This window comes from Coloeus monedula (genome assembly GCF_965178545.1).
Source record: "Coloeus monedula genome assembly, chromosome: 6".
Lineage (NCBI taxonomy): Eukaryota > Metazoa > Chordata > Aves > Passeriformes > Corvidae > Coloeus > Coloeus monedula.
Window position 1 is genome coordinate 5,799,233 of NC_138786.1, and position 27,976 is coordinate 5,827,208.

The 27,976-nt window shown below is 39.6% G+C and overlaps 1 protein-coding gene across 1 annotated transcript; it reads left to right on the forward strand.

Moving 5' to 3' along the window:
- Positions 1–749: 749 nt before the first annotated feature.
- On the forward strand, positions 750–23,790 carry BBOX1 (gamma-butyrobetaine hydroxylase 1; the record flags this gene model as incomplete). Its single annotated transcript, XM_082283095.1, has 7 exons — positions 750–971; positions 3,279–3,393; positions 15,406–15,604; positions 18,994–19,099; positions 21,462–21,658; positions 22,361–22,527; positions 23,630–23,790. 7 exons carry the CDS (start codon positions 750–752, stop codon positions 23,788–23,790), a joined length of 1,167 nt encoding a protein of 388 aa, XP_082139221.1.
- Positions 23,791–27,976: the final 4,186 nt, after the last annotated feature.

Here is a 27,976-nt window from a genome sequence, read left to right on the forward strand (position 1 = left end):
TGAGAGAGAAAAGTCTCTCACGGACTTAGAATATAGTAAGAAAATCCTCGCTAGCAGCATTTTTGTATCTACACCTAAGGGAACATGAGATAAGATAATGGTGACACTATTGTCCAGTTACCTCAGGTCTAGGGAGAAGTAAATAAGGCTGAGGAAGAAGAACGTATCCACAAGAAAGTCAGACCCAGCAGCTATCCTGAAAATCAGCTCTGGCTGGGTTCAGGGTGGGGGAGGTCATAGCTCACTCATTTCCTGAAGCCAGGTTTGCACATGCTTCCCCCTCAACTAAGGGGAGAGGAGGAGAAGTTTAGGGACGTGGCATAATCTCTGGTCAGAGGGAGCAGAAATAAAAGATGGCCAAGATGATGGATCAAATTGAAGGGGTTTTTGAATAGATGTGTCTGAGTACACCATCTGTAAGCAACATGCAGTGACTTCCTGAAGTCTAGGTAGTAGGAAGGGAGAGGGGAATCAATCTAACACTGTCCTTTTGCTGTACCGATTTCTTCAGTAATAAGCTGCTCTTAGTGGTGTTTTAGGAATTCCATGACAGTGTTCTCCCTCTGACGTTTTCAATATAGAACCCAAAAGTCAGTGGGCGGTGGCTAACGCCTTGCTGGGGACCAGAGTCTCTGGAGACCGGGTGTGTTGCCTGGTGCCGGTGCAGAAGGGCTGGAATCCACTCACTGAGAGTACTCAGCCTTGTAGTTGGCATGCTGTCCAGGGCTCCACACCACCCAGCAGCTAGCATGAGCCCGGGGATACAGAAGGTGGAAGCTTTGAACGAGGGCCATTTCGTCTGCGTGGAGTGGGAGGACGGAAGTGAGAGCAGCTACCCCTGCGTCTGGCTGAGGGACAGCTGCCAGTGTCCCCTCTGCTTCCTGCCCTCTGCCGGAGCGCGCAGGCTGCTCTTTGAGGATCTGGATGTGAACATTGTGGTGAAGCAGGTTGCTCTGGCAGGTAGAAAAAAGGTATTTGAAGCAAACCATCATTCACCTTGTTATAAACATATATTGTAATATTGGCTTCTCGCAAGTATTAAAGTAGATATTATATAATGTTAGAAATGCTTTTTGCTGTGTGGATGTAGTTTTCTTTCTTTTTAGCAAGAATATTAGCAAGTGTGAGCAAGTAAGATAACCTCCAAGCGAACAGAGGATGAGGCCCAAGGAGCTGCTGATCAACACTTTGTCCAGAGAACAAAAGGGCCTAAAGGCTACTCTGCCCAGAGAACGGGGAGGCCGGGGGGGGGCCAGAGCTGCTATCACCGCTCTGCCCGGGAGGCAAAGAGGACGGAAGCTGCAATCAGCCCTGACTGTCTGGAGAATTAAGAGATCCACCCTACTATCAACTCTCACCTAGCGAGTCCAGCCCCAAGAATCAAAAGAAATAAAACCGCAAAGCAGAAGACTACACATGCTCTAAAAAGGTGGAACCAAGGAGTGGCCATGCAGAACAGCTCCTGGAAAAGTTTGAATATGCATAGAGAACAAACAGTAAAAATGGTATAAAAAGGACTAACCTCGAGCATCAAGTGTGCTCTTGGCAGAGCACCAAGGCGCCCGGCCGTTACCTCTTTGCTTTATTTTATGTGTCTTCTATTGTCTTTATATTAAACCCTTTAAATTCTCACAGGAGAGTGAACCTTGTTTTTCACAACCTTCTCATGAAACTTGTCTAACAATGCTTATTAATCTAAATTCGAGACACTTCCAAGTTATACTCTAATCACAGTTTGCTTATTTGCAAACCTTACCAGGTATAAGCTTTTAGGAAAAATCCCAATTTGGGGAACTCAGATCTTTCTACTTTCATGTGAAACTTCACTTTGTAGATGTTATGCAGAGGCTGCATAAACCCAGGCTTCAGATGGTATAATATAATAATGCTTTTAAAAATTCTACCATATGCTTCTTCATCACTAGTTGTTGAAAATACAGACATTTCTTGGACATTTAATTACACTTACACTTTTCCCTCTCTTTATTCTTTAAGTAAATGGCTTGAAAGTATGAAAAACAAATGGCAAAAGGATGATGACCGTAATCCATTAAAAAACCCAGCTCATTAGCAAATTTTCAATGTAAAATAAACTTCCTCTTAGAGTGAACACTCAAACCAAAGTTGAATCCAGTAATCAGAATTGGCCTAATGTCTGTACCCCTGTCTACCTATCCACATTAACATTTCTTCCTGAAAAAGTGAAGGTTATCAAGCAAGAGAGGATAGTAGCTGCCCTCTTTATGAATTTCAATCTTTCCTGATATATAAAAACTGAACATATTATTTAGATTTTTAATGTTTTATTAAAAGCAGTATATGGCTCCTTTGGCAAACTAATTTCCTTAATTTTACACTTAAAGATGTTTTAAACATATTGAATATGCAGTAGTCAACCCTGGGGCAGCCTTGCTGCAAGGGCAGTTTGCAAAGGCTGACCCATGTAGGAGTGTCTCAGCCACAGGGTAAGGGTCTCTGGTGAGGAATTCTGGGATCCAAAGTTGATTGTAGACAAAATTAATGCAGTGTAAATTCATTATTTGATTAGGCAAATTAGGTATTGTCTGCGTCCACTTATATTCAGAAACTGATGAAAGCACAGCATAAATACTAAAATGATACTAGTGTTTTACCATCATGTGAATGAGTAGAATCACGTGAATTGGGAATTGATACCTACTCATCCACCTTATAAATTCAGCTAAGGGTCTGTGCTGGACTGAGCTCTTTCAGTTCATGACAAGCAAAGCTATATGCTTTCTTTCCATGTTTTTTTCAGGAAGTGGAAAACCAAACACTTTTTAAAAATTTATTTGCTAGAGGGAAGACTTTTCAAAAGTAGTAGACAGATTTCTCTCCTAGCACAAGGTCCTTGTCTGTCTTGTTCTTTTTCTTTTCTCACAAGCCGTTGGTGTTTTGCAAGATATTTTCGCTCTTCTGAGGTGGGGTGAAGTGCTCTCCCCAGTGATATGTGTCAGTTTTTACAATTCCCTTCTTTCTATTAAGTGCTGCTCCCACAATGGAAACAGTCCACACAAACCAGCAAATTAGGTCATGGATTGAAATAAAAATGAGCATTTATAAAAAGTATCAGAATTTGAATGGTGTTCAGGTTGGGTTTTCATTACTTGTTTGCTATCATGCTTCAGGGAAAGCTTAACTCTAATATTATTGATCTAAGTATTGCAATTTCTGCAGTGTCTAAGTTTTGTTATTGTTCTAGGTGACATTTTTTAAATTTTTTTTTTCTAAACTCACCTTTTCCTTTGTGTTGAAAGATCTCTATTACATGGCCTGATGAACACACAAGTGTATATGAAGCTGAGTGGTTGAAAAAACGATGCTTCTCTGAAGAATCCAGAGCTGTAATGCAAGCAGATTTATTTTTACCAGGTAGGAATTAAATCCATGTCTGCCATGCTTATGTCAAATGCAAAGGTTTTGACACTGATAGTACTGGCTAGATGTGCCTGTATGAGGACCAGGTCTACCCAGCTGAAGCAGTGGCAACGACCCTTGGTGCACAGTGCCAGGCTGTGTATGCATGACAGGGACCCGTGATTATCTTTTTCCTCTTCTATCTTCTATAGCTGAGTATAGTACAACTATAGTATAAAAAGAGAAGTACAACTGATTGGGCTGCATTTACTTTCCTAAAAGCCTTTTTCTTTCCAGAAAGTGTTAGAAGGTCTCACAAATGAACCATGGACCAGCAGTGGTCTGTGACTATGGAACTGTATGAGTGCTGTTTAAACTATTTAAATTCTTCTAAATTTTTCTAAAAAGAAAGATAATTTGGAATTGCAAGGGAGTTACAACTGAAATAATTTTTTCCATTTTCATGGCCTTCATGTTAAAAAGTAACTGTGTAGCATAGCAGTGTGTAGTGCTGAAGTTGAGGTTGTGTTTGCTTTGCTTCCCATGTGTATTTTAGTGGTAGGCTGTCTTTTGATTACGAAGCATTTTGTACATCTGTCTTTGCAACATTTACCCTGTACAAATCACTAACCCTTTTAAGTGAATAATTATAAACCCACTAGGTTTGGCATGATGCACATCATCATTCCTTTGACAGACTTTAGACTGAGCATGAAAGTGTGAAAGCTTGCAAGATATCTGCGATTGCTCGACAGTGTTCCTGTGAGATCTGCTGTTGCAGAAAGCTGTGCATCTGTATTCACTGCTAAGACAGTATCTGTTAAAATAGGACGTTACTGGTTTAAAATTTAAATGATGAGTAATATTTCCATTCATTTCAGTGGATGCTATAACAGACTCCTTATAGTTCAGAATGGAACTTTTTTCCTCTGGTAATATAAAAATTTATATTTACTTTAATTTTGGCAAAAATAAACTGTTGTGTTTACTATTTTGAAGAGTTTGGCATGCTTCCAGAGTGAATATGGTGAAGATACAAACCTCATTCAGGGAAACTAGACTTGATTTTTCAGGTAGTAAGAACTTTTATTTGTAAAAAATAATATGCTGTGAAAGCTAGCAGGATGTTTTGTAGCCTTCAAAGGGATCAAAGTAAATTGAACATTGCTTTAATTAATACCCAGACAAAATAATCTAGATCTCTGGTTGTGTTCATTGGCAAAGGTATTAATTACTGAGATTTCAATATTTCGGATGTAATGCTACTTTTTTCACCTATTATGAAGTCTTAACTGGCTGTGATTTGCCTTCACATGCATGCATTTGCACAGTGCTTACTCTTGGCATCTAAATACAGTGCATGTTTTAGAAGCCAGTTATCTCCTTTGCCACTGCTCTTCTCCAGTGGAGCCATTCAGGGAGAAACATACACCAAAGATCTGTTTCATTCTTTGGGCAATGGTTCTTCAAATTCTGTTTCACATGGTAGGTCTGAAGAAATCATGTATATAAACATTACACCAGTTAACTGGCTTTTTTTAGTGGTGTCATTCAGCTCTTCCTCATATTCTCAGTTCTTCCTCTTATTCTCAGACAAGCCCTAGCTCATTATAATTGACACCTTCTTGCAAAAAAAAAGGGTGCAGCCTGTGCATTTGCTTGCTGGCTGTTAAAGATCTGTTTCTCATTGTGCATTGTGTTAAGTTTAGAACACACTTCCTTGTGGTCAGTGGAGCTGCACACTACAAATTACATGCCCTAAAGTAGCTAATCATATTCCAGAAGTATAGTGTTACAGACAATGATACAGAATGCCAGCCCTGTATGCTGGTTCAACAAAGAGGAACGCAAGCTCACCAGACTGCTGTTGTTAAAGGTTAACTTTCACGGCTGACATTATCACAGCTGTGGCTGTTTTTTTTTCTTTTGCAAGTGGTTATTTGTTTTTAGTGTTGCTTTTTTAAAAAATGTTTTTTCGTCATAGTTTCTGATTCAAAAAATGTAGATGTCAGGCACTGTGTTAAACCCAAAAAGAAGAGTAGGTCAGATTTTCAGTGCATGATGAAGTGGCTTTAAATAGCTCTATGGCAGTATGTTAAGATTTCCCTTTTAAAACATTGCCAGATCCTATCCATGCAATATGCAAAATCAAAGTCTGCTATTTGTGTATATCAAGGCTCATTTCAGCCCAGCTTACAAAATGCTCCCAAAAGAACAGCAAAAGAGCCATATTCTACTTCTACAGCTGTGGTGTCTCAAAGATACTCTCCTTTTTCTTTCTGTTTACTTGAGTTCTGCCCAGCAGATGTCACAGGAATGATTTACCATGTCTGTAATTCAGATGCTGGGTGTAGTACAGGATGCTTGTGAGAGACACTAAGTAAGCCAGTATCCAGTACGTAACTTCACTGCATTTGCTGAGGTTAATTTTCCAACATGCTGGCATACCAACAGCAGGATGGGGTTGGGGTGGAAAATAAGATAACATCAAAATGATATTTTCCTGTCAGGTAAAAGAGAAGATTCTGCAGAGCTAGTATGTAGTGGTACTTTATATTTTTGACCTTAGGTTAGGTTAAGGTTTTAACAGCAGTTTAAAGTTTCAGATGATGATCGTTCTTTAACATGTGGTAATATGACAGTGGATATATATCCAGCTCCACAAAAGTTTGAATCAGGATGTTAACAGCATCAATGGTGTTTTCAGTTTCTCTGCTAGGCCCTGAGAGATGATAATTTTAGGAGGGTGAAGTTAAAAGTAGTTTTTTACTTAAAAAGTTTGGTCATCTGAATTTATCCTGCAGTAATAACTAATAAGAGCTTAACAACATGAGTTAGGCTGCCATATACATAACTCACAATACAACGAAAATACACTTGGCTTTCAACAAACATTGAAATATGTGCTATAGACAAAATAATTTTAGATGAAGCAATTTAATCTAAGGTGTCTAGATTTTCTTATATGACTCCCGAAGTTTTTGATCTGCACTGTCCCAACCTGTGTAGTAAATGCTGGATAATTCCAAGTGTTTGTTGATGGATGAACACCATCTGCAGGTACTGGGCAAAGGGCATCTTCTCATTTTATGCAAACTCTAATGTAGTTATGACTAACCTGGTGTGATCAAGAAATGGGATTTTTGGTTTCTCTTTCTTTTTTTCCCCCAAATTACTGTTCTGAAATTATTGAAAGAGGCATTAATTCTTTCAAAAGTGTTTCATTCTTCCCATTTTGAAAAGCACATAGATCTGGTGGCTTAGTAGTCATAATATAAAGTATCAATAAAGACACAAAATAGTTCTACAAGACTTCTTTTTATCCTGTATATTTTTCAGTTACATTTGCAGAGGAACCTGGACAGGTAGAGGGCCCTGGACAGGCTGGATAGATGGGCTGAATCCAACAATATGAGGTTGAACAAAACCAATTGCCAGGTCCTGCACTTTGGCCACAACAATCCCCTGCAGTGCTACAGGTTGAGGAAAGAGTGACTGGACGACAGCCAGGCAGAAAAGAACCTGGGGTACTGATTGATGGCAGACTGAACATGAGCCAGCAGTGTGCCCATGCGGCCAAGAAGGCCAACGGTATCCTAGCCTATATCAGGAATAGTGTGGCCAGCAGGACCAGGGAAGTGAGTCTTTCCTTGTACTCGGGACTGGTTAGATCACACCTTGAGTGCTGTGTCCAGTTGTGGGCCCCTCAACTTAGGAAGGATGTTTAGGAGCATGTCCAGAGAAGAGCAACAAGTCTGCTGAAGGATCGGGAATACAAGCCCTATGAAGAGTGACTCAGGGAGCTGCAGTTGTTTAGCCTGGAGAAGAGGAGGCTCAGGGGTGACCTTAATGCTCTCGGTAACTCCCTGAAAGGAGGTTGTAGCCAGCTGAGTGTCAGTCGCTTCTCCCAGGCAACCAGTGACAGAACAAGAGGACACAGTCTTAAGATGCGCATGGGGAGGTTCAGATTGGACATCAGGAAGAACTTCTTCACAGAAGGGGTGATTGGGCATTGGAATGGGCTGCCCAGGGAGGTGGAAGAGTCACCGTGCCTGGAGGTGTTTAAGAAAAGGCTGGATATGGCACTCAGTGCCATGATCTAGTTGACAAGGTAGTGTTTGGACATAGATTGGACTTGATGATCTTAAGGGTCTTTTCCAACCTAGTTGATTCTGTGGTTCTGTGACACAAAGATTTTTAATTTGGCAACTGCAGCTGTGCTGTGCAAGTGAGATCTAAGGCTGTCTAGACACTAATGACTCACTCCTATCTTTCTTACCCCTTCAGCTTTCACAGCATATGTTGTAATATTTCTACTGTAGTACAAATGGAAGTTGTATTTACTGCCTTATGCAGTGGGAAAAAGTTCTGCTGTGATGACATGATAAAACAATTAAGAGCTTGAGTAGGACCAGTTACCACCAGGAAACACTGGCAAAGAATACAGTCCCTGTGCAGTTCAGTACAGCTCCTTGATAGATTTTCAGGCTGAAGAGATTTTGTGAATAAAAATGGGTAGAAAGTTCCTGTTGTTTGGTATGTGGCAGAATAACATGCCATGGGGGGCACACCGTTTTCTAAGACTTTTCAGACAGACTTTTAAAAAAATACTTTAAAATGGAAGAACATAAATATCTTTATATCACAGGATCTTTTTTCGTTTCTCTGAGGTATGCTTTCCTGTCCCTTTTCCAAATAATTATGGACCTGGTAATCTGTCAGACTGTAAATATTGGACAACATATAGCATTTTCATCTGGAGCCAAGTTATAAGTGCTGCTTCTTTTAGTGCAGACCTATGACTTGTCTCTCACCTATTGCTGTTGTGCTCACCTGGCTGTGATGGTCTCTGGGACCAGTCAGGAGAATTCCTTCACTGTTTTTTGTACAAATATGAATTGTTTAAAAGCAGTTCATGTGTATGTCAGACATAAGTGTTAGAAACTAGACCTCAGAACTATTGCAGCTACTAGAAGGATCAAAACTGGCACTAGTATAGTTAAATTAAGCTCTAAGAGCTCTCTGGAAAAAAACACAATTACTAATATGTAAAGCATAAATATTAAAAAGTCTGCAGGAAATTCTGTGCTAAAGTTAATCATTTTCTTTGGGATATTTAGTATTAAGTGGAGTGGTCACATTCATATTACCACTTGGAGCTGTATGCAAGGTTTCAACTTCCAGTGTATTTACCATGGTGTCGTTACAGAGTAGATTGGCAAATGTCAAGGGGGAAAGGTTATTCCTGCAGTAGCTCAAAGGCTAAGCTCTTGACTGCATCAGCATCCCACTGAAGGGCTGGAAACTTGGAGCCTTTCTTCTCTGAAACATGAGGTAGGATTTATAAGCATACATGTACCAGCCTGCACCTTTAAAAAGATAGACGAACCTAAACCATTAAGGATGTTGGCTACACTTGTCACAGGGGAATTTATATGAGAAAAGAGAAACTTTGAGGAAGAGTTTATGGCCTTGCAAGGCAGGATTGAACCGTATTTACTCTCTAGCTTTCTTCGTTTTGTTGGTGTTTGGGATTATTTTTGTTTGTTTGTTGGTGCTTTTAAAATGCAAAGTGGCTAAACAAACAAACAAAAAGCTTTTCAGTTTTAGTAGCTGTTTTGGGAGTACCAGTGTAGAGTTCAGTTTCCTTGATACTTGTGGGAAACAGAGAAGCAGAAACTTCCACAGGCATTAGTGAGTTTGATTTACAGCCCTGGAAAGAGCTTGGATTGATGTAATGGCAATGCTATACAGACTTTAAGCAGAAGAATTATAAACCAAGGTGTCTATAGTTATAAGTAAGAAAATGTATTGGGTGATATGGTGAAGGGTTTTTAAGTATAGTAATGTGATTTTATAGTTTTAAGTTAAGAATGTAGATGTTATAATAGAAGTGTATGTGTGTACGTGAGCTAGCAAGCCATTGGTTGTGAAACAAACGCATGCAGTAAAAAGTATCAAAGGTGATAGGTTACAGAGTCAAAACAAAGTTTCGTGCTAATTGCTTATCGGACCAAAAAGTTATAAATTGCCATGTAACTCTGAAACCCATTACTTCCTCACTTATGGCGAATTGTTACTGAAGCATGGCCTTTGGGTCTGATGCCTTGTTGAGTTTTAAGTAATAAATCGTGATAATCGTGATCGTCCCATCTCTTGGATAAGGCACCGACAGACACTTTGCAATTTCCACATTATAGCAGTATTGTAAAGGTTAAATATCTCTTCAGTCAGCAGGCAATGTTATAGTATTATTCCCAAATACATTTCAGAGTCTGGCAAAGGCTAAATTCCCAGAAAAAATATTTCTCTTCAAGTTAAGTGATATGAGAAACATTTTGAATTTAGCTTTTGTCTCCCTTTGGCTCCATAGCTTTTTGGATGTGAGGCCAGATGACAGTTGCCAGTGCTGAGGGTCTGGTTGGATGGAGGGTGAAATGGGTGGTTGCTCCACAGGACAGCTGTAAGGGTTGATAGTTTCGTTATGCCAAAATCCAAGACACATCAGACTGCTACGCTGAGCATGTGCTGTTTTGCAGTGCTGCGACAAAGTGGGTGTTTGTAACAGAAGCCAAAACCACCTGAAAACCCAACAGCACAGCCCATGTCTGCTGCAGAAGGGTCATCCCATATTAGGTGAAACTTCTAGCAAGAACAATAGGCATTGGGAATTTGAACAAGAGGACACTACAGTCCATGTACCCTTGGAAGGCTAGGACTCCTGGAGCTGCAGTTCAATTCCAGGTGCATGTATTTATTTTCCAAAGGGACGAAAAATCTGTTGGTGTATTCCTTGAAATTCTACTTCTTGTTTCAGGAAGATTAGGAAAATATTTATTAGCAAGTCAGTAAGAAAACTAGGATGGAAAAGATGAAACTTAAAATGTTCCATTAGTTTTCACATGGTTATTTACCTGCACTGTCTTTCAGGGGTATTCTTGGCAGTTCACACAACATACTTAAAGCTATTTTAATTTCTTAACTTCTAATAGAGAAAAGGGAAAACATTCATATTTTATTTTTTCACCATCTTTGAAGTGTGTGAAAATATGTGTATTAAGTTAAACAAAGTTGAGCAGTGAGTAGCTGACCATGGAGTGGTCTCAAAAAGGAATTTAATGAGGTTAGATTATCTTTCCTCAAGGTTTGTACTTTTTTTATTTTGTGAACATGTTACAAAATTCAACAGCTTGCCTATCATACGGCAGCTTCTTTGAAACACAGGCAGAGTATAAAAGATGGTCTTTGTGGATAGCTTGTATCTGGGCATGTGTGTTGTGATTCTTGGACCATCTCTAGCTAGCCTTAGCCAAATGAAAGAGGAACACTAGTGGTTGAAAATTTTGTAACTATGTAGTGTCTGAGTTCAATTTTTTTTTAATGAGCACATTGTATTTTGTGCTTCCTGCCTGTATCTATAAAGTGGTAAAAAAGAAGCCCCAAACCTGGGCTTCACATTTGTCTGAAGTATAGTATGTCCCTGAGTCACCAGGTAAAATTACCCAGAGTTCTCAATTCTGAAGGCTCCTTGGAATTTGTAATAGTTTTTATTGGTCCTCTCCATTGAAGAGATGTTGGAATAAATAGAGATATAGGTGTTTTATAAGTGATGTCACCTGCATAATTTCTCAAATATTTATATGGTCTCATTTGTAGTGTGTAAGCTCTGTGATTGATGACTGGGCAAGTTATCTGAATATTAGCTAAAATATCAAGTAAGGTAGTTGCGATTTAAACAAAACAATTATTCTATATAAAATCTTTTCATGCTTTATAGCACACTCTTTTAAGAATAGCAGCTTCAGACTAAATATATAAAAGCAAGGAAAAATAGTATGTCTTTACTGTAAGAATAAAAGCTCTGATTCAATATTTAAGAGAATGCTTGACTTAAACCAGTAGTGTTTCAAGTTTTGCAAAAAACTAGAATCAATGCTAACTTTATGCAAAACAAAAAAAGTAAGAAATAGCATCTTTGTCCTTTTTACCCATTACTGTTGAACGTATGTGTATGTTTGTGCATACAAGCCGGTAAACTTAAAAACTTAGGAGATGTTACAAGTGGAAATAAGGGAGAAGAGAACAAGAAGGCAGGCAGTGTTTCATTTGGGGAGTATCTGGAATACGTCTTTGTTATACAGAAGAAAACGTAATTACCCCACATCAATTTCTGTGTGTTACAGTATGGAGGGAGACAAAAGGCCGATTTATCTGTCCAAATGGTCTTTGGACAAATCTGGTACCAGCACTGCTTTTCAGATCAGGTGAGCAGATCGCACCTCATTTCCTCATTCTGCAAGTTGACAGGTTCCATTATTCGTGGCCCACAAAAAGTCTGAAACATATAAGACCCAAAGTAGCTATGAAAGAGCCTGTAGAGTCGTAATCACCAGGATATTTTGCTTCTGTGCTTAGCTGAGCTGCAGCAGTCGACAGCTCCGAGATGGCTGCCACTCTCTGGCATCACAGCTAGCCCACCTGAGCCCAGCTGGAATCAGAGGACAGGACAGAGTGCTGTTGGGGTGGGGGGTTCTAAAGGCTTATGTGCTCTCTGTTCAATGATTTTTTACTGTGAATTACTGTTGAATACACTGAGTGAATGTTTTGGGTAGTGGCAAGTAGTGTGTGTGGTGAAAGCAGGGCAGAAGTTCGTGAGGCAACTGGCACGGGCACGGGGACACAGCTCTGTAGAGCCTGGGATGCTTGGTGGCTTGTGTCTCTCTGGTCTGGGCCATTCCTCCCCTCATCAACTTTTGCTCCAGACAACCTTCATGAAATAGAAAAGACCCACTGCTTCCCTGGAGTAAGTTGCCCAGAGAAGGTGTGGATGCCCACAAGTGTTCAAGGGCAGGTTAGATAGGGCTTGGAGCAACCTTGTCTAGTGGAAGGTGTCCCTGCCCATGGCTGGGGCATTGGAATCAGCTGATCTTCAAGGCTTCTTCCAACCCAAACCATTCTGTGATTCTATATTCTATGATAAACACTAGTATAAGTACAAGGGAAAAAACAATTACCAGTGATGCTTTCTAGCAAGGCAGCTTAATAAAAATTGTATCTTGACCTAAGATGCATTTGCACTGGAAACCTGTAGTAGTTTCAGGTTACATGTACTAAGGGGGCTTACAAGTGCAATTTGTAGCAATAAAATCACTACTGACTCCGCATAGCAGTTTTCTTTCAGCTGCATGGGCAGCCATTTTACTTGCCTTTAAAACCTGTACTATTTTAAAATCCCTATGTACGAACAAATAAAGAAAAGACCAAGATAGACTCAGTGGTCCAGGTACACCATACAGTATTTTTGGGTATTCTCTGGAATTCTATCAACTGCAGAAGAAAATCACTATTATTTGTAACAGATGTGACCCACAACTATAGCTTCCAGTGTCCTCTGCCAGTAGCACAGAAAAATTAAATGAAAGGTAACTGCATTAACCACTGTCAGGCTCCAGAAAGTGTCCTGGTGAGAAGCTGTGCTTTGGGCTCCATGATTAATATCCTGCCTTTTTCCTTTCTACTTTACTGTTCCCTTGAGTTCTTGGCTGAATACACTAGAGCCATTAAAACTTAGATGATATCGGTTTCAGTGTTGTTTATCAAAATTGGTCCTTGCAACATTAATTTGAGGGAAAGAAATGGGGGTTGAATGGGGAGGGGTGGAATGACCTTTTATTATTTTAACTTGATCTTGGCCTATGACATTGAGCTCAAAAGAATGAATCATGGGGTTTAGTTGTTATTATGTGGTTTGGCCTGCACTAATGAATGGCTACAGCACTGCCTTTTATTGGAGGATATTCATTTGATTTTGGCATATGTTTCTGAAAATCTTAAAATAGACGTCATGAGAAATTTTAAACAGATGGTTAGCAAAGTGGTGCTTCCTACTAGCTTCTCCACAGAGACAAATTATCAGAGTTCTTTTCCTAAATCTCCTGTATGCTACTGGTAAGATATGAACATTATACTTTTCACTGGTTTAGGGGTTTGATTCCTTTTAGTCTTTGTTGAAGCTTTTGGCAGATACTGCCGTAGAAAACCTCAGACCAAAGAGTTAAGGTTTACCAAAGTTACAAGTAAGTGAAACACACCTAGTAAGAGTTGAGAGGGAGCCCCAGTGGTGGAGTTCCTCCAGCTGTGCTCTGGGATCATAGAATCACAGAATGGTTTGGGTTGGAAGGGGACCTTGAAGATCATCTTATTCCAACCCCCCTGCCATGGGCGGGGACACCTTTAACTAGACCAGATTGCTCAAAGCCCCATCCAACCTGCCCTTGAACACCTCCACACCTTCCCTGGGCAACCTGTTCCAGTGCCTCACTACCCACCGTTAAGGCACCCTGAAGCTTTTTTTTTCAGACTGAACAATCCTAATTTTCTCATCTTTTCCTCATATGAGAGGTGCTTTGTCCTTCTGATCAATTTGGTGGCCTCCTCTGGACTCACTGCATGACTGAGAGCTTTAGACAACCCCTGCCTTAGGCTTAGATTTTTGTCAGCAGCTTAACTTAGGTGACCCACACCTAAATTGCTCTGGCTCACAAGTTCTTAAGAATGGCTGATTAGATCTATTATGAAATGAGTTATTTATTAAATAGATGGGAGATTAACAGACAAAAGGCCTTAAACAGAATTACTTACTATGCAGTATAAAACAAAAGAACTACTAGTAGATTACATAAAACAGTGCACGACATAAAGGTACCTATATTATAGCTAGCAAAGTAATAGTCTAGATTAGGAGTCAGTGTAATTTACCACTGAACTGTTCATAGTGTACACAGAGCCCTTTCACTCAACCCTCGAGAGAGTAACCACAAAGCAGGCGTCCCAAACTTTGGGGAGAAGACCCCCACACATTTCCAGGGAATGTGCAGAAAACTTCTGCTTTGTGAAAGTATCATGTCGCTTTTATAGTTTTTTTATAAAGTGGGGTGTCTGTCAGTCAGAAATTCTAGCTTATATTTCCACATCTGCATCCACAGCAAGATGTTTATTGTCAACTGGGAATGGTAATCCCATGGTGCTGAAATAACTCATTAACTCAAAACAAGCTGTCCTGATGGAGTTATTTCACCAATTAGCAAACTTATGTGAGAGGCGAGATGCCCTGAATTACTGCACCAGCTAACAAGCAACAGATAAGTTCTTAAGAGCAGGGGGCATGCCCTGCTACACTCCAAAAGGTCAATGTCCTTCATGTCTTGGAGACCCCAGAGCTGGATGCAGTACTCCAGGTGGGGTCTTAGCAGAGCAGAGGGGCAGAAAATGAGTGGGCATGAAAAGTGTTTCATGGACATAGGCAAGGGAAACTGAAACCACTGGCCTCGGGTTTTAAGAAGCTTCTTCACAGAGCTCTGCGTGGACCGGCATGGTCCCAAGCCGCGAGTTTGATCTCAAGTAACCCCCACAGACTTACTGGTTGACCTCAAGTAACCCTAGCACAGTCCCAACTGATCAGTTTGTCCTCAAGTGATCCCATAGGCTAAATGGTTGACATCACACGACCCTAGCATTGTCCAAACTCATGAATTTGACCTCAAGTAACCCTGCAGGCTAATTGGTTGAACTCAGGTAACACCATCATGGTTCCAAGTGATGAGTCTGAACTTGAATAACCCCATGAGTTGACCTGTGAGGGAGGTCTCAGAGTGCTCCATGGTTTTGCACCCATCATAAGAAGCTTTCAAAGCAGTCGTATTTTCAGGTTTTCACTCTTGTGGCTCACCAGTACAGGCCGAAAACGGAATACACACATTTCTGATGCACTGTTAACAAAAAATACTCCTTTCAAACTGTCCTTTCATTCAACTTCTGACCTAAAATTTTGATACTGCAGTGTCTTGCTGAATTTCATCATGTTTGTTTGTCATCCGTGCAAACTCAGGGACCCCATCTGAGGTGGTTTGCAGGATTGAGGGATATTCACAAATACATAGAAATCCCACTAGATTCCTGCTTTGATTGTGTCCTGAGTTTTGATGCTAAAACAGCTAAGGCCTTGTTTCTCTATTTCTTCCCTTTCAGAAGGCCAGTACTGGGGCTCGGACCTTCAACTTCACAAAATACCTTTTGAAGAAATCATGTACAATGATGAAAGTGTGTACAAGTGGTTGTGCACCCTAAAGAAAGTAGGAATTGTTCTACTGACAGGAGCTGCTACAAGGCTGGGAGAATTGATTAGACTTGGCCACAGGATTGGGTTCCTGCGTCTCACATTTTATGGGTGAATTTGTTTTATAATATCTTTGTTTTGCCAGTGTTGTAATCACCTCTAATGTTCTTCATCTAAGCTTGCTGTATCTGTGGATTAATTTATTAAAGCAAGGTGTATGTTTTTTTCTCTCTATATTAGAAAATTTGGCATCAAGTTTTTATACTGTCACAGGTAGGGTATGTAAAGAAGAGCAGCAATAACATTAACTGCTGAGAGAAGGAAAAGTGCCTGAAAACAGATGTTGTGGAATATAGGATAACAGTGAGATAGACTTACTTATCTATACTACGGAACAAAACAAAAAATCCCTAATCTAGTCCCCTTCTGAACAGAGAAAGTTATCTGTTCTGAAACTTTTGCTTAGTCTGATTTTGAGTCATGGATATAGGTAAGACTTAGATGATGGTATTGTGTCCTACATCACCAAGAAGATGGACTGAGTATCCATTTCCCTGCTTGCAACAGTCTGCTCTGGAAAGCCATAACCAATCCCAATAAGCAGAGTTCAGCTTGAAAGAGGGCAAGTAGGCACTTGTAAATTATCCTTTTGATGCCAAGAACTGGAAAACTGAAACTCTACCTCTGTAAGTGCCTACTAAATGAGTAGACAATGATGATGGCAACTTACATCTTGGTGAGCTGAGTCAGTGACCTCCATCTAACTAAGAAGAAATGTTTGTAGCTAATATTTATAATAATTTTCACCTCTGAAACAGAAGTTCATTTCTTACTTGCATCCAATTCTGGAGTGGCTTTTACAACTGTAATAAAATAATAACTTTGGGTAATTTCCCTGCCGTTTCACTGGGAGCCAAATACAACGCCTACAAAATACTATAAATAAAAGGATAAACTTGGAATTGGCAAACTTGCCAAATAAAACATTACCTCAACAGGGCCCTGCATTTTAAACTGAAATGTAACAGCAATGAATATAATTCTGACACATGAAAGAAAAAAGCCGTTTTTCTTGTCTAGATGTCTGCTTGGTGCAGACTGTCATTGCTGTAAAAAGCGGAAACATTCTCTGTATCAGCCGTATAACAACATCAAGAGTGTTCACGTTTTTAAATTAATCTTTTTCTTTCCATTATGGAGACCCAACTCCATTAATAAAGTCTCCAGTCATACCACAATTCGTTTCTCCAACTTCTCATGCCCTAGACCTTGTGTTCCTCCACTGTTCTGAAGCCTTGTCCAGTGCTTGGTTTGGTGGGAAGTCCTTTCTTTGGGGCTCCAGCACTCCCATGAAAACAGCCAATCCATCAGTCTTTCCTAGAGGGCTTCAGCATCAAGATAAGGATGTGTTCCAAATCTCATATGAATGAGACATAGACCTTTAATGAAGTGTAAGACCAAATAATTCAAATGTGGCTTCAGTTCCTAGTGCTGCACTTTAGCAGGACTAAGGATGTAACAGACAGCTTGGTTTTCTAGCGATGAACACTGAGCTCATGTTGCTATCTAATGCAAAAAATTGCTACACCTGCTTGGTGTCAATCTTCCTCCTCTATCAAACAGCCTGAACAATTGGCTTTGAAATCTGACCCTAATTACTAAACCATAAACCATTCCAACCCACTTTGCTCTCCCTAAGGTCCAAGAGTCTCTTGACACTACCCTTATTACCTGTTCACCCAGCATGGCGAAGTTGATACTTCAGCTCAATTGAGACTTCGACAAAGTGAGTCTGATTTTTCCATATTCCATGCTGAACTCCCTGTTAGCATCTTTGACATCAAGTCAGTAACTTGGGCTTTGACCAAAGCTCCCTGTGTGGAAGGAAAGCTCCTGGGGAGCAGCATCCCTTGCAAATACTGACAGCAGAAAAGCAATGACTGCTTTTGCAAAAGCTTATAATGATTCTATAAAGTATTATCACTCCAGTAATTTTATGCATTTCACATAAATGAGACAATTAAAATGTGTTAAATTGTTTTAAAACCATCAAGTGACACCACAGCCTATTAAATTAAAGATGGAGCAAACCTAGCTGCCTTGAGCACTAATTACAAGAATGATATAAAGGGGCTATTTTTTGGCTGTCAAACTGGGAACTGTGGAAGTGTGGTTGAAATTATCATACTTGAGAACTGAGGTCGTGTGCTGATGAATATGTGCTGTTTTTCAAGTAATGTACTGATGAATATGTGCCATACCAAATAATAAAAACTATTTCTCCCGGGAAGTTAAACACATTTGCAAATATTCAAGGGGGTTTTCCCTCTGGCAATTGCAGAAATTTAATTTTAGTATTTTGCATAGTTTCTATACTAAATACCACTCCTAGTACAAAAGCGTTTATATACTGTATGTAAATAATTTCATCTGCCTGTTCTTTAGCCTATTTTCTTTTTAAACTGTTTTAAGAGGTAAAGCTAGGCACACATCGTCTGAAATATATTTGGTCTATCGTATTCCACAAGGGAAAATGAGTTTCATAATTTTTTTTCAGTCACTTATGTGCCTGCAATTATATGGACTCTGCATGGTAAATTACACTTTTCCAGACAAATGTCTGGATCTATAACATGCATCTGCTGAGGACTGTTTTCAATCATGTGAACTTTGTGTAAATAAAACCTGTAGTTCTTGGTCTGAAATTTTCCTGTGTGGTGTGTCACTCAAAACACATTTTGTCTGTGCAGCAACATGAGGTATTCATGTCTTTGTCATATAGCTGTGACTTACTCTTTTCACTGCAGTTGTCACAAAACTTTTTTACTGAATTTTGCCAAATTCCAAGACAGAAACTATATCATAAAATAAACAGAGCTAGTTCTCAAAAAGAGTCATAGAAAGGGAAGAAGTTTCAAAGTCTTTCATCAAGATATTTTTCCTCCAGTAGCAAGTCTTCATCTTACAGGAAAGATACACCTGTAAAGGATACTCTATATTTTATAAGATTGTAAAGCCTTAAAAATGACTTCTGGGGAAAGTTACATGGCCTTTAACAATTTTGTATTTCATTGATAAAGTGCTCCATGTGGCAGAGGGAAAGTGGAAGGTTGATAAAAGAAACAGGCCAGCTTCTACTTGCTTATTTCTGAAGCATCAGTACTAAGATGATGATTTCTACTGGCAGAAGCCTCTTGGTTAGCATCTTCAACTGGCCTTTGCATTCAGCAAAGTGCGGCCACTGGAAAGCCATCGTTCTTCTAGGTGCTACCCTGGTGCCAGATGTCCCTTGGCACACTGAAGTTTATCTAGGACTGCTGAAATAAGGCTCTGTTGGGGTGGAGGGACTGCTAAATCCTTATTTCCTTATAATGTTACAATATTTTCATGTTCAAAGATGAAATTACTCTTTTACTGTGATTTCACAGTTTCAGTGTATACTGTCGGGCATGCTGGCTGGCTGTTCTAACATGTTTTCTCTTTTCTCTTTCATTATAAAGACCAACTTGGCAAGTGCAGGACAAAGCAGATGCTAACAATGTAGCTTATACAACTGGGAGACTTTGTTTTCACACTGATTACCCTGTTCTGCAGCATTCACCTGGGGTAAGTTGAATCTACTGAGTTTTTCACCCCACAGAAGGGGAAAGGGAAATGTTTCTATAGTGTGAAATACGGTTAGTGATCAGTGGCTCTGAATTTTGTCTTAAAAGAGCAATGTAAAAATAACAAGATATTAATCTGCATATGGCAATCTATATACACATGGATATGCAATTTATACAGTATGATGTAAATTCAGTGTAAGTCTCCTATATATCCCGTAATTTTTAAATTAAATTCACAAAGTATTGAAAATATTACCATATGAGAAAACTTTAGGGTCCTTTATATGCTTTGAATACTGTTCTCATTATTTCACAAAAGTTAGGTGTCTAAATGCTATAGTCAGGTTGTGACATTTAAGGACTCATCTGTTCAGCTCAGGAGGGGAACAGAGAAAGAAATATGATTAAGATAGTATATTCTGTTTTCTGTGAATTGATGCAAGATAAACACTTGTTTGTCCTTTCATAACAGACAAAATCCAGGGCCGTTCTGTAAAACTGGACAACCACAGAAAATATGTTTTCACCCAGTCCCTGTCACATCAAAGTGTAATCCACATAATTCACATAATTCCAGAGAACTGGAAAGTAGTAGGAAAAGGTACAAAGGAACACAGAGAACCCTGGAAGAGTTGCACCTATAAAACTTTCTCTTCTCCTGTTGTGGAGTATTCTGTTGTTTCTGTATTTAAACAAAAAGCCAATGTGATTTACCCATAGGGAAGTACCAAATACTTCACAATAAGATTATCTTTTCATCATTTAGATACTGTTCATTGATGTGGAGTAAGAATGGAATAGGGCTTCATTAATAGAGAGCAGATGTGAATTAGCTCGCTGTCCTGTCTGCGCCAAAGCTCATGCTCTGCTATGAAACATTAGAAAAAGAGCGTAACCTTTTTCATTCAAACATGCTTGTAAGAAATAAAAGTATTAAAGTACATTGAAATGTTTTTGAACATTGTCCTGAATGTGCAGTTATTACACAATATTTGAACTCTTATGTCATATTTATTAAAAATATTTGGACCTGTTCTTAAAGGATGATGATTAATTTCAGAACTATCCCATAAAAATTGGTTTAGGAATTCCTAGGACCATAATACAACTTACATTACTGCAGCCCTCCTTGTCAGGGCCAAGCTGTGCTTACCTTGCACAAGGCCAGCTGTGGCCACAAAAGAAAAGAACTTGTTGCCTTGTGCTCCATTCAGTGGGCCCTTTGCCCTGCCCACAGCTTCAGTTTCCACCTTCATCACCATCAGCAAGGTCTGCAGGTCCAGCTGCTAAGGAGAACAACCCCTGTTCCGGTCCTCTTTCCCATCCTGAGGGCTTTTTTTTGTTTGGTTGGGGTTTTTGGTTGGCTAGTTGTCTGTTTATTCGGTTTTGTTGTTTATTTGTTTGAGCTTCTGTGTTTGTGGGGTGGTTTTTGTTTGTGTTTTTGTTGTTTTGGGGTCTTTTGGGTTTGGGGAATTTTTTTTTGTTTTGGTTGGTTGGTTGGGTTTTTTGTGGGTTTTTTTTGTTTGTTTGTTTGGGGAGGGTTTGTGTGGGGTTTTTTGGTTGGTTGGTTTTTTTGTGTTTTTATTCGTTTGTTTGTTTGCTTGCTTTTGGTTGTTGTTGTTGGGAGGTTTTTTGTTTGGTTTGGTTATTTTGTCTCCTAGTGGTCTCAGAAATAATTCACCATCATGGAAGGGCCAAGTGACAAACGTAAAAACTTTTGATATGACAAGTGTATTTTGTGTCATTTGCAGAATGAGCAAATACACTTTGTGTGATATCTAGAGCCACAGGGAGTTTTACTGCTTGTGTCAGCAGCTCAGATTTAGAACCACTGCAACCTAGAGCCCAGTTTAGGCTTTCTGCTCCATCTTACACCTTGGCAAATTAATTCTAAAGTGAAATAAAACTGTCTTAATCCTACTTTATCACAGAGACAAGCCTTCTCTGACAGCTACCTTTTCCCCTCTATGAGTGAATAATTCACATCAGGTTTTGTTTCTGCAGGACAAAGCTAATACGTGTTATTGAGATAAGACTGAAACACATTTAAAACTATGTGACTGCCACAAAGAGGGACTCAAAGGAAAGAAGCAAGACCACTTTGCCACTGACTCACAGATTGCAAGCATTAGAAGGTACCCCAAATGGGATGGATTTATAAACATGCTGTTTTAATTTTCTGCCTTTGTGATACTTGTGGCAGGGCATTGTGAAGCTGCAGTAAATGAGAACTCAGTCTGTCACTGGGGAAAAGAAACCTAACCAGAATAAAAGAACCACAGATGTGCAAGAACTGATACTAATAAACTGTTAAATATGCAAGCTAATTATTTTTTAAATGAGCTGTTAATTCATTCCAGGTTCAATTTCTTCATTGTATAAAGCAAACAGCTGCAGGAGGTGAAAGTGAAGTTGTAGATGGATTTCATGTATCCAATGAGCTGAAGAAACAAAATCCTGAGGCATATCAGATCCTGTCCTCTACTGCTGTAGACTACACTGATGTTGGGGTGGATTACTGTGATTTTGCTGTGCACTGTAAACAAAGGATTATAGAGTGAGTAGTTTCAACAACACCCAAAAAGAAAATCCTTCTCGTGTTGTGGATTACATGTTGGTAGGAGAAGGTCTGCTCCTGCCACCTTGTGGGAAAACACTGGTTTAGCTTGGTCTGTAGTTCTAGGTTTAAGTTGGGTTTTTTTGTTTGGGGTCTTTTGTTTAGTTTTTTGGGGAATATGTGACTTGTTCTGTGCATTGTACCACTTACTTGGTTTTGCCACACACAAACAAGAAGTGGTGGTAATTAGAGTAACTCCTAGGCACAGGCATGGGTTAGCAGCAGCCAAATCTGTTACTAAATGCCAGCCAATGTACATACATATCATGCCAAAGAGAGGTCATAATTTGAAACGTTCAGATTAAGAATTATATACTATCAAAAGTTGAAATGCAAATGTTCATATTCTTTTCTGGTTTTAAAAATTTTATGATTTATATAAAAAAAGTTTTCCATTAAAGAGTGTATAATATGGATTTTTGAGCAAATTAAGTGTCTATACTTTCTCCTGATTATCCTTTTTCCTAGTTAGGCTTAATTAGCAAAATCCAATCCAATAACAATCTGAATTTTACTGTAGAAACATACTGATATTCCAGCAGGGGAGTTCAGTTGTTGTTTAATCATCTTGAACTGTTTCAGTAACAACAGAACACATTTTTCTTTTTCCTTTCCTTTTTTCCCCTTTCCTTTGTTTCATAGCATGGATTCCAGAGGCCAAGCAATTCGCATCAATTATAATAATGCAACAAGAGACACAGTGTTTGACATACCAGCTGAAAAAGTGAGGCCATTTTATGCAGCTCTAAAGGAATTTAATGATTTATTAAACAGTGCAGAACACAAGTTTACTTACAAGCTGAAACCAGTTCAGTAAGTTGCTTCTCCTCGCAACAATTTTTCACATGTTTTTCCTGACAGTCAAAACACTTGAACACTTCAAATCTTTCTATCATTTATTTCATTTCATACTTCATTCTTACATTCATCTCATAGATTTCTTTTGCATAGTTACACTATAAAGAAGAAAAAATGGCAGGGGGGAGTATTCTACCTATAGATTAGTCGAATGTATCTTTATACTAAATCCAAACCAGCATTTTATGCTACATACCATATTGGAAATTGATGTATCAATAGCACCACAGATGGGAAATAACCATGTGTGATATCATGTGTGGCCTTAATCTCTGTTATTTCATTCCTCAGCATTAAAATAAAGATATGAATCTCTCAAGAGATGTTACAAAAGTAAATTCATTGGTGTATCTGACTGCCTCATGTACTATGGTACTTGTGTCTTTAAAATATCTGTGAGGAAATTAATCTCTCTCCATTGGAAACATGCAATAAAATAATGTGGAAGATCACATAAATGGAAAAACAAAATGCCTTACATTACATTAGTGACATTCATTTTGTTGATGAACACATCAAAATTGTGGTAGAGGGAATGGGGAGAAGAAAGACTGCGGTTATTTAATTCAAGATGTATCATAATGGTGGCACACAAGGGAGAAAAATTAAATTGGTATTCTAGCATTAATTATGTGATTTCCTAATTTTCAATGTCTTGACTTTGTTCTCATAAAATTCTCTTAACAGGGATAGTATGTATGTGTATTGTACTGATCAAACAAAAAGTATCCTAGTGGCTTTCACCCATTTTATTTATTTCACCTGTGTGGATTTGCTGTAGTTGCCTTTCTCCTCAAGGCTTTATTTTCTCAGTGTGGACTCCTCTATCACTCTGCTTTTTAACTCCTCATTATATAAGAAATGAAAGAGATGTCAAAAGGGAACTGGCCTGTATGGTTGGGAAATTTAAAATTACTGTGTTGTTGCTGTGTACCTGAGCTACTTAAAATTATTGCTCCCTAACTGTTGATATGAATCTACCTCCGTTTTTTTTTTTTTGAAGGAATCAACCATAACATTCCAACTACTGACCTTTGTGCAATCTCTTTATAGGAGACATAGTGACATTTGATAACTGGCGTGTGCTTCATGGTCGCCAAAGCTACCCATCATGTTCAGAAGTGACACATCACCTGGAAGGTGCCTATGCAGACTGGGATGTGGTCATGTCAAGGCTCCGGCTCCTTAGGAAAAGGGTCCTGAAGAGGGATTGAGCTTTCTTCTAACTAGAATGAGCAAAACATAGATTATCTAACCTAAGTGACAACAGCAATTTTATAAAAATGAGTCTTCTTTTCAGAAACTAACATCACTTTTGACAAGGGCTTGTTGTAGAACCAGGGTAATGGCTCTAAACTGACAGAGGGTAGCTTTTGGTTAGATATTAGGAAGAAATTCTTTACTGTGAGGGTGCTAAGGTACTGCAACAGGTTGCTCAGAGAAACTGTGGCTCCCCAATCCCTGGAAGTGTTCAAGACCAGGTTGGGTGGGGCTTGGAGCAACCTGGGATAGTGAAAGGTATCCTTGCTTATGGCAGAAGGGGTAGAATGAGATTGTCTTTAAGGTCCCTTTCAACCTAAACAATTCTATAATTCTATCATAAATGTATTTTTTATTTCTATTAGCTAAGAATTTCTATGTTGTTCATAACAATTTAAGATTTATCTATGCCCTGGTCTTTGAATCTAGGAAATAAATTGCTACATCTGTAAGTTTATGTGCTTTTTTAAAATCAGTGTGCAAAGTGGCTTGAAAGATTATCACTTTATTTCACTGACTGGGGATCACAATGCCTTCCTTTGCCTCTACATATCTACTTGCCCTCCCTAGAAAGCTTGAAAGATAAAATGAAAAATGTACTATTAACTAAATTTTGTTATGAACAGCACCTTCCTCTATTTTCAGAGAAGCATTCTTTATTGCATAAATCATAACTAAAATTCACTAGCAAAATAAAAAAAAACATTTCCATGGTGTTATTTTTAAATACACACCTTTCTAGGTAGGACTCCACTGTCATACATGATGTCATTGAACAGAAGCTGTATTCTCTAAATCCCACTGTACATGTTTTGACTATCACAGCCACAAATAATTTTTCTTACATTTTGTAAGAGATGGTCCGAAGATCCCTCATCTGCCTCACGATCATTGCCAAGGACAGAGACTGAACACAGGAGTTCCGACCTGCCTAAGGTGGGTTGTCTGTCAAGTGTTGCCTGTGGGTGTGCCCGCTGGGAACTGGTACGCATTCCTGAGGAAAATTAGTGCCAGTCACAGTGGACTGCGCCGTTCTTGCTGCCCAGGCAGGAAGGACTGCGCTGATGCGGAAGGGAGTGACCTGTCCTGTACACCTGTCCTGTACCTGTTTCCCAAAGCAACGGGCCTCATAACAACGGCTGTAGATTTCCCCACCTCTTGGGGAAAAGGGGGAGACGTGGATATACAGCTAGAAAGCAGAAGCGAGAGCACTGCTAAACTCATGCCAGCAGTAGACACGCTAACGCTGCTAGGCCGCAAACCACGGCAGGCAGTACGGCCTATAAAAGGCATGCTTGGTATGTACCTGTGATAGTGCTAGCTCCTAGTTTTGCAGTGTTACTACAAAACATAGATATGGTCTTGTCCAGTTGCCCCTCGCTTCAGAAAAGGACTATAAAGGGACTTTCTGAGATAACTGAGACGAGATCTCCCCACAGAAAGAAGGCGAATCTATTGGCAGAAGACCACGAGGACTTCAGCTCATCCATTGGTAGCTATCCCCGCCCCCTTCTTCCTCTCTACTCTTTACTTTGTTTTCTTTATCTCTCTCTCTCTCTCTCTCTTTCTCTCCTCTATCGCATTACTGTGTTGTGGGCACTTAATAAAGGTGCACTGTTTTGATTAGAACTGAAATCCCTTGTGTCCTTTTTCACTCTGAAATCTATAAACGAACCATCACAACCCTCGCTTGTATTAGCGGATCGTGACATTAAACTGGCGTCACGGACAGGATCTCTGACAGACAGAAGGGGTTGCAAGGTTTGGTAGTTTGTAATAGGGGAAGGATGTTTCGCTCCAGCTGCATCTAGCCCAACACCCCAAAAAGGGTGAGCAGTGTCTAGAAAGCAACGGGGGTGACTTGAATTTCCCGCAAACTGCACACGCCTAGGTGAAAAGCACCCCATACTCAGCTGAGGGCTCTGTCTTCAGATTTTTCACAAAAGATCTCTTAGTGTGTCCGTTTCCCGCGCTTCACGTGTCGGAGGAAAATAACTTTGAGGGATGGGACTATGCAATTACACAAATTTATTGTTTAAAATAACAAACTCATCAGTCGAGGCGTGAGATTTTACAACATCTCCGAGTAATGGTGACTACTCACAAGATTTAGGGTTACATCGTAATTTATAACTTTCTAATCCAATAGATACTTAAAACAACACTTTGTTTTAGATTAATGACCTATCACCTGTGGCACTTCTCACTGCAATGCAGCTGTGTCTTGACCAATAACTTCTCATGTCACATACACACAGATGTCTCTCTTATACCATCTACATTCTTAACTTAAACTATATAAAATCACACTATTATATTTTAAAACCCTTCACCAAAACACCCAGTGTACAATTTTACTTATAATGATAGGAACACAAGTTTGTAATCCTTTTGCTTAAAGTCCACAAATCTCTGTCAATTAAGCCAGACCTAGTCTCTTCCAGGGTTGTAAATCAAAGCCTCCTTTAATTGCAGGAGTTTCTACTCCTCTGTCTCCCACATTAGTGTAAAAGGGGGAACCCTTTTGGTGGGTGTGTGTGAATTTGGACTGCTTGGTGTAGTAAAGAGACAACCATAAGTAACTTAAGGAGTACCTCCCAGGCAGATTTTGGTCTCTTCACCCACCCAGGGAAGCAAAGGGAGACACAGCGAAGCTATGTGTGTCACAGTGTGTAATTAAGTTTTACCTCCCTGTAGTGGTTTTGATCCCTTCATAAAATGACTGAAAACCCTAGTGCAAAAGATAAAGTTGCATTTTATGCTCTGCTAGCAAAACATAATGCCCGGCCCTCTCCGGGAGGGGAAGAATGGGCTCAAAATAACTGGTTTAATTTGGAGAGTGTGACTGATAGAAAATGTTCAGTACAACATGAGACAAAGCTTAAATTTGGCCAAAATAAAACCATAATCTGCTCTGGTTTAGGAGCATGCCGTACGGCAGCTATAGATCACCATTTTAAGTGGCGTAGTGAAGAGAAAGCAATCACAGATTCCCTTCAAAACCTAGTGGAAATTTTACAGAAACAATTAGATGAAGAAAGGAATGAAAATCATTTGCTGCGGGCTGCTTTAAAAGAGGAATATTTTAAGAATTCAAAGAATGCTGACTCACCAAAAGAGACAGAGGAAAAGGAAACTCCTCACATTAACCAAATATACCCCCAGAAAGAACTAGTGCTAGTGAAACATTGTGGGGAAAACTGCTGCCCTTGTATGAGGCCTCTAATTAAAACAGAATATAATTATATCGATGAAGACTTTGAACCGCGTATCACCACTAAACAAATACCATACACTGCTACTGAATTGGCTAAGTTAAAAAAGGTGTATGGGCAGCTCCCCCACGAATCTGAGATGGAATATGTCTTCTGAGTGTTTCTCACCAGAGGAGACCAAATTCTATTAACTGAACAGGAGGCCAGTGGATATTGGGGACATGGAGTTTTCTTGACAACAGGAGACAAACGTAACACATGGTCGCTGACTCAGCGCGCAGCTTTCTGGGCCGGGGCACTCAATCCTTTAGAAAGGGGAGACCCTTTCGCTACAGTTGGTACCCCTGATCAACTTCTAGAATGTGTCCACAAAGCCGCCTGTCTGCAAATGATCCATGAAAATAAATTAACTCCTGGATATGAATCCCTGATGCATTTACCTGTGAAACCTGAACTGATGACCCCTTTAATTTGAGGCCTTCCAGAATCACTCAAACCTACAGCAATTGTCCTTCAAAAAACCATAACAGCTGTAGGTCCTGTAGAGAGGTTGGATAGATTCCTTGGAAACCTGAGCAACCAAACTGGATCTACCAGTCCTGGGTTTACTGCATATTCAACCCCCTCTCAGCCACCAAGTTCACAGTTGAATTCACCTGCCGGTGATCACAAAGTTTGGACATGGAGTGAGGTTTCAGAAGATCTGATTAATTACAGTAGAAAATATGGAGCTATAAAAATTCCAGAGGAAAAATCGGAAAAAACAAAAGGTGTCAGGTACATTAGGGCTCCTCATAGCGAAAAACTAGAGAATGTAAAACAGATCTCTAACCATTAGCATTGGTGGTTATTAGGTATCAAAAAGGGGGTCCCCAGAAATGTGATGGATGGCTTAGCCCTTGATAAATTGAGGAAGGTAGTGTCT